General features: G+C 43.4%; 2 protein-coding genes across 2 annotated transcripts in view; one reads left to right on the top strand and one right to left on the bottom strand.

Moving 5' to 3' along the window:
* slc18a1 (solute carrier family 18 member A1) overlaps positions 1–14,095 on the bottom strand; it is a gene marked incomplete at both ends in the record, with an annotated part of 35,623 nt that overhangs the window by 2,804 nt on the left and 18,724 nt on the right. The window contains 5 exons of the mRNA XM_080738830.1: positions 3,287–3,420; positions 3,759–3,878; positions 4,653–4,716; positions 8,302–8,353; positions 8,511–8,589. Coding sequence (XP_080594956.1) covers positions 3,287–3,420; positions 3,759–3,878; positions 4,653–4,716; positions 8,302–8,353; positions 8,511–8,589 — 449 coding nt within the window. The remainder of the gene's footprint in view (positions 1–3,286; positions 3,421–3,758; positions 3,879–4,652; positions 4,717–8,301; positions 8,354–8,510; positions 8,590–14,095) is intronic.
* On the top strand, positions 6,141–6,854 carry LOC308294958 (charged multivesicular body protein 4b-like; the record flags this gene model as incomplete). Its single annotated transcript, XM_080737894.1, has 1 exon — positions 6,141–6,854. One exon carries the CDS (start codon positions 6,141–6,143, stop codon positions 6,852–6,854), a length of 714 nt encoding a protein of 237 aa, XP_080594020.1.

Here is a 14,095-nt window from a genome sequence, read left to right as displayed (position 1 = left end):
ACAGACCAGTCGCTCAAAGACTTTCATAATGACTGATGTTAGGGCAACCGGCCTATAGTCATTAAGACAGGTGATCTTATTCTTCTTTGGGACTGGAATGATCACAGCAGATTTAAAGCAAGCAGGCACAATACAGAGTTGGAGTGACAGGTTAAAGATAGAAGTGAGGACAGGTGCGAGTTGGTCAGCACAGTGCTTTAACGTGGCAGGCGCGACACCGTCAGGTCCTGCCGCCTTTCTGATGTTTTGCTGGCGGAGCAAGATTCTGACATCATGTTCAGATATGGTTATAGATGGAGAGTCACCCTGCTCTCTGGAAAAAGAGGGGGACTAGGGAGGGACTAGTGGAGAAGAGAGTCATTTTATGTTTGGTTGCTCTCAGGTGTTGCGTGCCAAGTGTAAAATCAGCCATTACAATGTCATCAAGGCCTGCCAAAATAAATTTTAGTTGACCAAATCAACTGTAGCCAAAAAAAAAGCCTAATATCTAATGATATTTAGTCGACTAAAATTAGACTAAAACTAAACTTTTCAGGTGACTAAATTATGACTAAAACTAAAAGACATTTTATTCAAAAGACTATGACTAAAACTAAATCAAAATCTGCTGTCAGAAACAACACTATTGTTCACTAACATTGATCACGCTGCATTTTAAGATTTATATTGTGATGTTTTTTTTTGTTTTGTTTTTTGCCTGGACTCCAGGAAGAATAAAGTTATGGGGATCCTTAATAAACAATAAACACGAGCTGCCCACACGCACAAACACGCACACGCACACACACAAGCACACGCACATGCACACGCACACACACACACACACACACACACACACACACACACACACACACACACACACACACACACACACACACACACGCAGACAGACAGGTTCCAACACACTTCAGAGAAGCGTTAGAGGAAGTTATCTCCTCTTCTTTTCTCTCTCTCTCTCTGATGTCCGTCCAAACCTGTTATCCACGCAAAGACTCCCGTCTCTGTGGCACTGGCAGTTTGATGTGCGCATGCGCGCGCACGTGTGTGTGTGTGTGTGCGCGCGCGCGTGAGTGTGTGTGTGTGCGAGGGGGGGTCATTACTAGAACCATTAAGATGATTACAGGCCACAGAACGCCTGCCTTCAAAGTTAAAAGAGGAAATCATCACATTTAATAGAGAGTCAATTACACTCCGCAAAAACTGCTAGAGAAACACTTGCTGGAGTGTGCTGTGCATGTATGTTTCTGTGCATGCATGTATGCATGTATGTCTGGATGCGTGTGTGTACGTATGTTTTTATGTATGTACAGTATGTATTGTGTATGTATGTATTGACTGGCTGCTGGAAGATTCACGGGAAGCGTGACATGATGACAATTACATAATGCAGAAATTACAGTGTTTGGCATATAAACAGCTCTAACAAAGGCTTACACACAGTAGAGCTCTTCAGCAACGGAAGGGAGGGCAAGCTGCTGACGACTACGACACCATGGTTTCCCACACATTTCACACGTTCTGTGTAACACAGTGTTTCTCAACCTTTTTTCTGCATGGGCACACTTTTCATGTCCCAAGAATCCATGGGCACACCAACATAATACAAGGGGTGTAAATATTGTCACTGTCGGGAAGAAACCTTGTATCTCCAAGTTTCAAATTTGTACGTTTCTTCGCAAAGTAAAGTCCTGCTTCATCATACAAGGCTGTCGCACAACAGTAGTGAAAACCCACTAGGATTGAGTTAAGATCCGCCTCGCGGAAACGCCCCTCTCAATAATCTTAAAGGAGTAGTTCACCACTTTTCAACCTGTCTTCATATAATAGGTCCTCACTAATGTTCATGATAAAATATCACAATTTTTTTCTACTCAGTCCAAGTCTCCTAGGAGAGCTGTGGGAAGTTCAGAATCCATCGTCTTGTGACATCATCATTTTCCCAAAAAAAAAAATTTAATCAATATTTTTGAAAAAAATATTTAGATTTTTATTATAGCGAGAACAATGGCTTCCACTTTAAAATTGCAACTTTTCAGGAATAGAAAGCCTGCAGTTTCTATAAGCTGGATTGGCAATCGATGATGTCACAAGACGATGGGTTTCTGACCTGCCCACAGCCCTCCTCTGAGGGAAAAAAAAGAAAAAAGCTATTTTTGAGTGAGGACCAATTATATGAACATAGGTTGAAAAGTGGTGGAGTGCCCCTTTAAGTATGAAAGTGCATTATGAACCTTTTTACAGTCTGATATGAACGTTAGTGCTCTTAGTGCAAAGCAATAGGCCTACTGTACCTATTACCTACCGATCCATAACAATAATACACGCAGCATAATATGCCCAAAGCCACGTGAAATTGATTCACAATCAGTGTTGCTTCCTAACTGGCCAGGTTGATATCCCAAAAGTGTGATTGACTTGGAGTTACATTGCAATTCTTATGCGTTCCCTTTATTTTTTTGAGCAGTGTGTATTTGGCCGACCGGCGACCACACAGCCCACAACGGGAGCTTCATGACGACCGGCGACCACACAGCCCACAACGGGACCGGCGACCCCAGCCCACAACGGGAGCTTCATGCAATGACGCTTATTCCATTCCATCACTGCAACACTTTCTGTGCTCGTCTGCTGTTTATTAACACAATGTTGAGCTGACATGCAGAAGTGACCACAGGGTTACATCAGGGGCGTCACAAGGTGTAGGAAAGTGGGACTGAGTTACCAGGGCCCAAGGTGGAGGGGCCCTAATAACTTCATCTTTTGAAAAATAGCAGATATACAAGCTCACAGCGCGGCACAGAGTGCCGCGCTGCGAGCTTGCAGATCTGCTATTTTTGGAAAGTTGTGAAAATGTGTGAAAACCTTTTTTAAGCGAACATTTCTAACTCAAATTTTGCTTCTGGGGGTCCCTGGAACTAAATATTTTGAGATGGGGGTCCGTGGCCAAATACATATCATCTTGGGGGTCCTTGGCATAGGTTTCTTTCACACATTTTCACGATTTTTTCAAAAATAGCAGATCTACAAGCTCACAGCGCAGCACTCGGTGCCGCGCTGTGAGCTTGTATATCTGCTATTTTTCAATAGTTAACATTCATGGGGGGCCCGCAGTGATTCCTTGTACCCAGGGCCCAGAATTTGGTGTGACGCCCCTGGGTTACGTCATTGTTGAGGTTCTGCCGTAAAACGATTCAGCTGTGTATGTGTGTGTGCGTGCGTGTGTGCGTGTGTGCGTGCGTGTGTGTGTGCGTGTGTGCGTGCATATGTGCGTGCGTGTGTGTCTCACCATCTTCTCCTCTCGGATGGCAGGATTTCGCAGGAAGTAGCAGAGTGGAGCGTACAGGATGTTGACCACACCGATCACAATCATCAGGTAGGGAAAACCAATGTACTGAACCACAGCTCCCCCTGTGGACGGACCTGGAAGTGCAACATCAACAACATCTTTCAATGAAAGTTTGCATCCGTGTTTACGTACTGTGTGCGCGTGTGTGCGCCTGTGTGCATGTGTGTGTGTGTGTGTGTGTGTGTGTGTGTGTGTGTGCGCCTGTGTGTGTGTGTGTGTGTGTGTGTGTGTGTGTGTGTGTGTGTGTGTGTGTGTGTGTGTGTGTGTGTGCGCCTGTGTGTGTGTGTGTGTGTGTGTGTGTGTGTGTGTGTGTGTGTGTGTGTGTGTGTGCGTGCGTGCGTGCGTGCGTGCGTGCGTGCGTGCGTGCGTGCGTGCGTGCGTGCGTGTGTGTGTGAAAGAGAGAGTGACTTACCGACAGCAAAGCCCAGGCACAGCGCTACGTCAGCGATAGCGTACACACTGCCGTACACGGACGCATGGCGGATGTCCACCAGGTAGCCCATGATGGCCATCATGGAAGAATCTACCATACCTAATAAACACACACAAGGTGTGGGTTAGGCATAGTTTTACTGAGGTTACCTTTAGGAACACCAAGTGGCGAGTCTGGCGACCGTTCCGTGTTTTGGGGCGAATTCGTCACCTCACCAAAGCAATTTACCATTCGAGGTCATGGTCGTGTTTGCCACTCGGCTCGTGGCACAACCCTGAAACAGTGGTAAATCAGCCAACAACCCACTCCCTCTCATGGTAAATGGCTTACAAACGTTATATACTACTTAGTTCCCATTCCCAAGGGCTATATAAGCATTATTAGGCCCCGCTTGTGTTTTCACTCTACGATAATATAGCTGAAAATAGACAATACAAGCGCCTCATATTATGATGCATTGTGAGCTTGTAAGTAATCTTTTCACAAAATGTTCATCCATGAATAGGGGTGCTATGTTTCGTGTCACATACACAAGTCACAGACACAATTCCATTTAGTTTTAATTTACTTTAATTAAAATTCCTCATATCATAGATGTTTGACATCATAGAGTGCATGAGACTAACACAGTATGTGGGTATTCCAAGATATGGGCTTAATATTGAGGACATCAGAGATCTCCATATATGGGCATAAAAGGAACTGACACAGACTGACACAGAAATCTCCATATTTTGTTGACTAAATTGTCAATATATTTAGTCATAGTTTTAGTCATTATAGCTTAGTTTCCATTTCGTCAGATTGTTTTTGTGATCCTGTAGTTTTAACCAACAACATTAAAGTGAACATGCAGTGAAAAACTGTTCTTACCGATGGCAAAGCCCAGGCCCGCATTTGGTGCAATCAATCCATAAATACTGGAAGCTAGAGGAACCTACACACGCACGCACGCACGCACACACACACACACACACACACACACACACACACACACACACACACACACACACACACACACACACACACACACACACACACAGCGCATACATTAATATGTTTACTCCTTTAGATGAAGCTTTAAATTAATGCCACATCACAGGTTTACGCATCGCATCGCGAGGCGTTGTGTGCTTGTAGATCGGCTGTTTTCACTAGTTTTGTGCGACAGAGGTTTCTGCCTGACAGTGATAATATTTTAGTGATTATGTTGTGAGGAAAACATTGAGATAATAGCCATTTTGGTTAGAACTGACAGCAAATAACTTTGTAATTCAAGTTTAAAATTATACTAAACATTTTTTAAGTGTCCAAATAAATTCCAAATGTTATCAAATGATCTCGCGGCACCCCTGGACTGCCGTCGCGGCACCCCCCGTCACCCACTTTGAAAACTCCTGTAGTAGAGGTTCGGCAAGCTATACCCGGCCCGTCACATCACCGATCCCACTGATTCTCCATTTATGGAGATATCTGTATCTGTCAGTCGTCGTCCCTTTTATACCCATGTATGGAGATCCCTGATGTCATCAGTATATGCCCATATATGGGCATGGGCATATACTGATGATATTGAGGTTAGACAACACCATCCATATTTGGGCATAGCTGAATTGGGAACTCCAGGAGTTCCTGTCACGCTCATGTCACCATGACTCAGCCATAACCATATAAGGCTTATAGAGTATTGTTATGGCTGAGTCATCGTGACATCATGTCAAAGAGGTCCGCCCACCACCCGCAAACAAATCAGTCAGCTCCATATATAGGAATATACTGATGACATCAGGGATCTCCATATATGGGCATGTCAGCATGCCCAATTGCCCATATATGGGCATATACTGTTGACATCAGGGATCTCCATATATGGGCATAAAAGGGACAAGAACCGACAGACAGAGATCTCCATACATGGACAATTATAATATTTAAGAAAATGTATGAAAAGTTGAACAATGGAGATACAAGGTTTCTGCTTGACAGGATAAAGATATAATGAACCCAGATAAGCTTGTGATGTCACAGAGTGATGTCAGAGCACGTCATCATCAGTGACCACACTTGTTTGATCCACATTTGTTTACAGAGGGTCGTCATGGTTACTCAATATGTTTGAGAGAGCCCTGGTTGTTATGGTTACCACTGCTGCATGGACTCCATATTTGGGTACAGCTGACCTCGCCATACCACTAAATATGGGCATAATGATGACATCATCAGGGGACTATATAACCGCCCGCTTGCCAACATACACTCATAAGATCAAGTACCTTACCAGTGATCACTCTTGGTAACCAACATTTCCCAGTGGCTTCCTTTTAGTTATTTCTTTGTTCTAATCTAATTCTAATCTCAAAAATGTCTTTGATTGCTAGGATATTTAGCGGAGTAGGAAGAAGAGCAAAAGGAGGAACAAAGGGACCTAGTGGAACAAAGGAACTTAGTCCTGGTCCACAGGAGGCGCTCCAGAGGCTCCGGGAGACAGAGAGAATGCTACTGAAGAAACAAGAATTTCTAGAAGGCAAAATTAAACATGAACTTGAGACCGCAAAGAGGTATGGCACGAAAAACAGAAAAGAGGCTCTGGTAGCCTTGAGAAGAAAGAGCAGGTATGAGAAGCAGCTGCTCCAGATCGACGGAACGCTCTCCACCATCGAGTTCCAGCGAGAGGCGCTGGAGAACGTGCACACCAACACAGAGGTGCTCAAGAACATGGGCTTTGCAGCCAAGGCCATAAAATCTGCCCACGAAAAAATGGACATTGACAACGTGGACGACCTCATTCAGGACGTCAGAGAGCAACAGGAGGTGGCTCAGGAGATCGCCGATGCCCTCTCCAAATGCGGAGGACTCGGAGAGGAGTTCGACGAGGACGAGCTGATGGACGAGCTGCGTGTGATGGAACAGCAGGAGCTGGACGAGAAGCTGCTGGAGGTGGGCGGCGTTCCCAACGTACCGTCCAGCTCCTCCTTACCCGCATCCAGCTCCTTACCCGCCAGACCTGCCAAGAAGGAGCAGGCCAAGGAAGAGGAAGGCATCGAGGAGCTCCAGCGTTGGATGAAGGCCATGTAGAAGTACAACATCACAAGTACAGGGGTAGAGACACCGACATTAGAGCACGAAGGTTTCCCAAAGGGTTCCCAGTTCGAATCCGGGCTCCCCCTGAGTTAATGTCGAAGAGTCCTTGAGCAAGACTCTGAACCCCTAGTTGCTCCAGGTGAGCAGGTTGGTGCCTTGCATGGTTTCCTCCGCCATCGGTGTATGAATGTGTGTGTGAATGGGTGAATGTAAAGCACAATCTATGTAAACGCCTTGGATATAAGCGCTATATAAATTTACCATTTATATATATAGAGAAGAGATCATCTTGCAGCACTACCACAGAGTGACAAGATGCTAGGCTGTAAAGTTAAATGTCTTGCGGGCGGACCGTTGACGTTGCACTCATGACAATATAGCTATGCCCAAATATGGTGTTTGTTTTCTAACCTCAATGTGTCGCGAAAAAAACAAATCAGCCAGGTCCATCGTCTGTGATCTCCATAAAGGGGCAAGGACAGATACACAGATCTCCATATATGGGCATATCAGGATGCATATGCAAAACGAAAGTATATGTATATATATATATATATATATATATATATATATGGGCATATACTGATACCATCAGGATCTCCATATATGGGCATAAAAGAGACAAGAAGTGAAAGATATACAAACATCTCCATGTATATGATAAGGGACAAGACTGACATATACAGAGATCTCCATATATGGGCATAAAAGGGACAAGGATGTTTCCACCGCACCTCAATCCAGATTTAGGCGGTCCGGTGCATCTCAGGAGCGGGACTTGAATATGTAGAAAGAAGGAACTGCATGCAGCAAACTCCACTGTGTAAGACTTTTTTATTTACAGGGTGCAGTCGAATAAAGTGACAACGTTTCGAAACGTTGTCACTTTATTTGCCTGCAAATCAAAAGTAAACAACAAACTATACTATAAAAACTGGTCAAACATTGGCCAAATTGTTATAATATAAGAAAGAGACATACATTGTGAGCAGATCTACAAGTTCACAATGCCTTGTGCTGAGATGTGTTATTGAGCTTGTAGATCTGCTCACAATGTATGTCTCTTTCTTATTTTATGACAATTTGGCCAATGTTTGACCAGTTTTTATAGTATAGTATTTTATAGTATTTATAAATGCTATTTTCACAATATTTATCTGTGGAGCCTAGTCAAACTAAATGTAATGTCTCAACTTCTACATTTCCATGTGCTTATCAGGGTCGGGGGTCCCCAGTTCAAATATGATTATTTTGGTGGGGTCATGGCCTGAGACGGTTGAGAACCACTGTATTAAACTGATGAAAGATACAGTAGATGTACAGTATAGATGGAGGTACAGTATAACATTAAACTTACACACAGTAAACTGATGAAAGATACAGTAGATGTATTATAGATGGAGGTACAGTATGTTAGACTGGAGTATAACATTAAACTTACACACAGTAAACTCACTCCAACGATCAACATTCCCAGCATGGAGCACAGCCACCTGGAGAGACAACAACACAATAAATACACTGCTTTTCTCTGTCACACACACACACACGCACACACACACACACACACACACACGCACGCACGCACACACGCACGCACGCACTCACGCACGCACGCACGCACGCACGCACGCACGCACAACGACTGACCTGCCCATCTTGTTTGCCAGAACTCCAAACAGGTTGGTTCCTATTAGATAGGACACACTGGCTGGAAGGAACGCTATACCTGCAACACACAATTCAATTCAATTCAATTCAAAGGAGCTTTATTGGCATGAGAAAACATACGTTTACATTGCCAAAGCAAGTGTCACAAATAAAATAAAAATCAAACCTCGGTTTGAAGTGAAGCGGTGAACTTTTATTCTATGTGTTCTAGAGTTATGAACTCTGTGATCTATACATTCTTTATATTCTGAATGAATTAATGATTTTATCTGGAGGGCCGGATTGTCATGTGAAGCTTGACCAATCCTCAAAGTATCCAATCATCAGACCGGGACGGACACTAGACACATACGTACGTACAGACGGACGGACGGACGGACGGACGGACGGACGGACGGGACAGGACAGATAAAACCTATTCATGCTGAACTGAAATGGCCATATATGGACATGGGACACACATTTTGCTTTTTGAAAAAGCTTATTCATTCTGGACTGATATTCTGGACGTACGGGACAGAAAAAACCTGTTCATTCTGGACTGGAGTGACCATATATGGACATGAGGTGACATACATTTTGTTTTTGAAAAAGCCTGTTCATTCTGGACTGAGATGACCATATATGGGCGTGGGACACGCAAAGCCACTCATTGGAAGTGGTTTTCACCGCTTCAAAAACAGTTGAAAATGGGGAACATATATACATTGAGTAAACAGAGCTATGTTGCATTGTGCCATTTTATATATATATACAGGGTACAAATAACAGTATTATTTTCCTCAAAATGCATTTAAAGGTAGCAGCTCTGTTTCATACTGTATGTGCAGTAGGTCTAGATGTCAATCCATGGTTTGTAGTCCTTAGGGTGGTTGTGTTTCTACTTTCTAGCCTTCTTTTGTCGCAACAGTTCACAAATCGTGCTGCTGTGTTCGCGCATTGTTGTATTTTTCCCAGTAGGTATGGGAGTTTTTCATCATAGGTCATGTTTTCAAATACACTTCGGGTGTGTGTAATCTGTGGGAAGTATGTGTCTCTGATGTCTTGGTATAGTGAGCAGGTGGTTAGAAAGTGTAGCTCTGTTTCTACCACATTTTGTGTGCAGTGGGTGCATAGCCTATCTTCCCTTGGAAGTTGGGTCTGTATGTGGAGACCTTTCTTTATTGCAAGGCTGTGTTCGCTGAGTCTGTACCTAGTCAAGGTTTTCCTGAGTTTTGGGTCTTTTACTGTGCTCAGATATTCTGCTAATGTATATTTTCTTTTTAGTGCAGATAGCATTCCATTTTGCTTTGTCTCTTTCCAGTTTTTGTTTTCTTATAATCTACTGATCATCCCTCATATCTTCACTTCAGACGCATGACTTAAGGAAGAAGATCTACAGATACTTTGAAATGGCAAAAAGTTTGTTTTAGTAGGAGTTTTGTCCCTCAGTCATTGAAGCATTCACACTTGAAAATTAATTTTGTCTTATAGAATTTTCCCCATTCAAGTCAATGGGGAAATGTAATTCACTAATAAATGAATGGACACACTGTGTGTGTCAGTCTCATGTTGTCTATGGTGTCAGACATCTATGATGTCAGTCATATCCATATTTGGAAAAAGTAAAGTACCGGTAAATTAAAGTCAAGGGAGAAAGTTAATTCACAAATACATTTATATAAACTCAACTATATACCATAGACCTTATTCACACCACGACCATCTTGGATCACATGACCAGTTCGGGAGGCAGCCTGCATTATAAAGCATTGTAAACAAAAGGGACGGTCCCAAAAAGTTTTGTTCTGTTCTGTTCAACCAATTTCTTTCGACCAAATTCACAAATGGGCAGATGACAACATCAACATCCCCAAAAGGATTAAATAGGAGGGCTACAGTAACTGGATTGATAACATCCACGGTAACGATATTCAAGGTAAGTTAGGTTGCAACCTTACTGTGTACAAAGACTTGCCATCTGTGCAGTGCTTGCTCCACCATCATATTAACTATTTGTGACTCAGTGTGGCTCAGGGGCAGTCATCTCGGAAGCCAGGATTTTTCACTACTGCTAACTACTTTGTTGTTAGATTGTTCCTGATTAATATGCAAAAATCACGATACAGTAAGTTAATATGATGGCAGAGCAAGCACTAGTCTTGCACAGATACTGTTGCAACTTTGTACAGAGTAACATTGCAACCATGAATATTGTGGATGTACCCTTCTTTAGAATCCTTTTGGGGATGTTGATGTTGTCATCTGCCCATTTGTGAATTTGGTCGAAAGAAATTGATTGAATAGAACTCATATTTTGGGACCATCGCTCCATTGTTCTCAATGGATTGTAATACAAGCTGCCACCCGAAGTTGTCATGTGATCCAAGATGGCCGCGGTGTGAATAAGGTCTATAACGTAGCTCTTAGAAAAATGCAAGGAATCGATTCCCGATGAAGTCGGGCGATTTGACACATGGCCCAAGTGCCACCAAAACTGTAGGAGGAGTAGCGCAGAAAAAAAGGTTTATCTAGGAGGGGAATGAAGATGGATGGATGGTATGAAGTCGGACAAGTACTCGGGCATTCACCAAATATTCGAATATTCGAATATCAAAGTCACTATTCGACGTTGTCCAATATTCGCTTATTTTTATTTTTTTATTGTTTTCTCTTTAACAAATATATAGTTTATAAAGCTTGGCGAGATAGGAAGTCATAAGAATGAGTTGTCAATGCCCCTGGTGGTTGAATTTGTTAATGCTCTATACCAGCGGTTTTCAAACCTTTTTAGGCCGTGACCCCCAAAATAAACATATATGAACTGGGGACCCCCACCCTGACAAGCACTTGGAATTGTAGGTATTACATTTAATGTGACTCGGTTCCACAGATAAATATTGGGAAAATAGCAGATCTACATGCTCACAACGCCTCCCAACGCGAGGCGTTGTGAGCATGTAGATCTGCTATTTTCACAATGTTCGCCTCTTGCTTACTTAATATTTGACAGTTTGGCCAGTCCTGTCGAATATTCGACAATTCGAATACTTTGAGGTCGAATAATTTGAATACTAAAAATCACTATTCGTAAATGCCCAAACAAGTACTATAGTCTGGGCAACCTCAGTAACATAATGATGATGATGATGGTTCTGTGCAGTGCTGTGTTCTACCTGTCACGTGGGCATACGCCGTATGCTGTGAAGACATACATTTTTTTTAAAAAGCGTCGGCCCTCGTGAACCTTTCAAAGTAGCGTAACTGATAGGCATTATGAGCTGGCGTATGCACTGGCCACACGAATAGCCGTGGATCATAGATTATAGTAAGTCCTCAAAACAAGTCTAGAACACACCACTGGTTCTGTGAGGCCTTGGGAGCTTGGAGATTGGCGATTTTCTGGTGTTCTATATCTCGTGTTCCCCCCAGAAAAGGGATGCCAGCAGGGACGTGCTGGGCCCCTGATTCAGCCCGGGAAAAAGAGTTGGAGAGGCCCTCATTGCGTGCTATAGAGAGAGATCTCTCTCTTGTTGTCGGGTGGAAAACTTGTATGTCCAAAACCGTTTGTTTTGTATTTATCATTTAAAAAATAATTTAAACTAGTGAAAACAGCCGATCTACAAGCACACAACGCCTCGCACCGCGAGGCGTTGTGTGCTTGTAGATCTGCTGTTTTCACTACTTTTGTGCGACGGCCTTGTATGATGAAGCAGGGCTTTGCTTTGCGAAAAGAATGTACAAATTTGAAACTTGGAGATACAAGGTTTCTGCCTGACAGTGACGATTTACTTTGTTGGCCGCCCAGCCCCCAAAATGGAACGAAGGCCGACATTTTATTTTTTTATTTTTTCCTAATGGACGGCCTGGACCGACCAGGAGTTGGCCCGCTTTTCCCAATGGCCAGCACGTCCCTGGCAGACTTTGTTTGTGCTCCGAACAGCGAGCACCCATCCACCCACCCAAAGATGAACTAGCCTTTCTCCTAAGCATGAAGCAACCCCACAAAAGATCCATAATGCAATTTCTGGGTTTGTTACATCAAGACCCCGGATGCGTTCCGACGCGGTCACCATTACATCATCCATGCAACTCCGCAACGCAACATTTTCTCCGATTGGATTTTCCAAAACAGATCACATCACCTGTCGAATTGAGCTTAAACACAACATCACGCATCAAGGTGTTTTAATGGGTAAATAGTGCATTTTTGAACACATTTCCTAAACTGTTGTAGCTGGTTAAAGGTACAGTACGTTCGATGGTCTGATGGTTCGATGGTCCGATTGTTCGGTTTTTATCAAATTAATTAACTTAACTGGTAGTTCGTAAATAATCCACAATGAATGCACTCTACAAAGTCACCGCCCCCTGCACTCACTAAACTGAGCACACACCCGGCCGGAACACACCCTTAGAAACATTATCACCTGCACAGAATTTATTGACAGAAAGATTTCAGCCTTCATATAACGGACAGATTTCTACCAGAAATCAGGGGGCGACTGTTACGAAGGCTTTCCACATCCTCTTGCTTGTTACCCTCTATAGTTGATCCCCATATATGGAGCTTAATATCATCACATGGATCTCCATATATGCAAATCCTGGATAGTCATACATGGAGACGACTGGATCATAACCTGGATCTCCATATATGGAGCTGGCTGATACCTCCACATCACAGATTCCAGAGTGGATATAGCTGATTTGTCATCATGACACCACCAAGAACCACAAAGGTTATATATCTCGGTTTAAGTCCACTCGGACACCACTGTGGCGCGTTCTATTTCATAATTTATATGACAACCATGGCCGATAAGGATGGGGAACAGACCTTCATTCTCATCAAGCCTGATGGAGTTCAGCGGGGATTAATTGGAGAATGCACCAAGCGGTTTGAAAACAGAGGACTCAAACTTGTGGGCATGAAAATGATCATGGCTTCTGCAGACCTTATAAAGACTCACTACGCCAAGCGCAGTCAGGAACCAGACTTCAATGAACTTGTCGACTACATGACCTCTAGCCCAGTTGTTGCTATGGTGTGGGAAGGACCAGAAGCAGTGAAGATTTGCCAGAAGATGAAGAAGCCGGCAAACCCAGGGACCATCAGAGGAGACTACAGCATACAGCCAGGGGCTATGAGGAACGTCTTCCACAGCAGTAGCAAAATAGATGCTGCAAATAAGGAGATTGCCATGTGGTTCAACCAAGACGAGCTGGTGGACTGGACCAGCTGTGCTGCTCCGCATGTAACAGACACAGTTCCGGTTCCTGCTGCTCCGCATGTAACAGACACAGTTCCGGTTCCTGCTGCTCCGCATGTAACACACACAGTTCCGGTTCCGGTGAAACAGGTCGGTTTGTTTGCCCCTCTGTGGAACAAACTAAAAACCCGCTATACATGCAAAGAATGGGAATCTTTCCTGTGTAATCCGCCGTTAGAATGGTGAAGTACTTCAGATACTGACCTACACAGTAGGGCTGTGAAAGAATATTCTATATTCGAACATTCCTTCGAATGTTAACAATAAAAGAATATTCAACAGTAAAACATTAAGATTCGATAAAAAAAAAAT

The sequence above is a fragment of the Nannobrachium achirus genome, assembly GCF_963921795.1.
Source record: "Nannobrachium achirus genome assembly, chromosome: 12".
In the NCBI taxonomy this organism is placed as follows: Eukaryota; Metazoa; Chordata; class Actinopteri; order Myctophiformes; family Myctophidae; genus Nannobrachium; species Nannobrachium achirus.
Note: the sequence above shows the minus strand (reverse complement) of the source record. Positions and strands in the feature narration are given on the sequence as shown.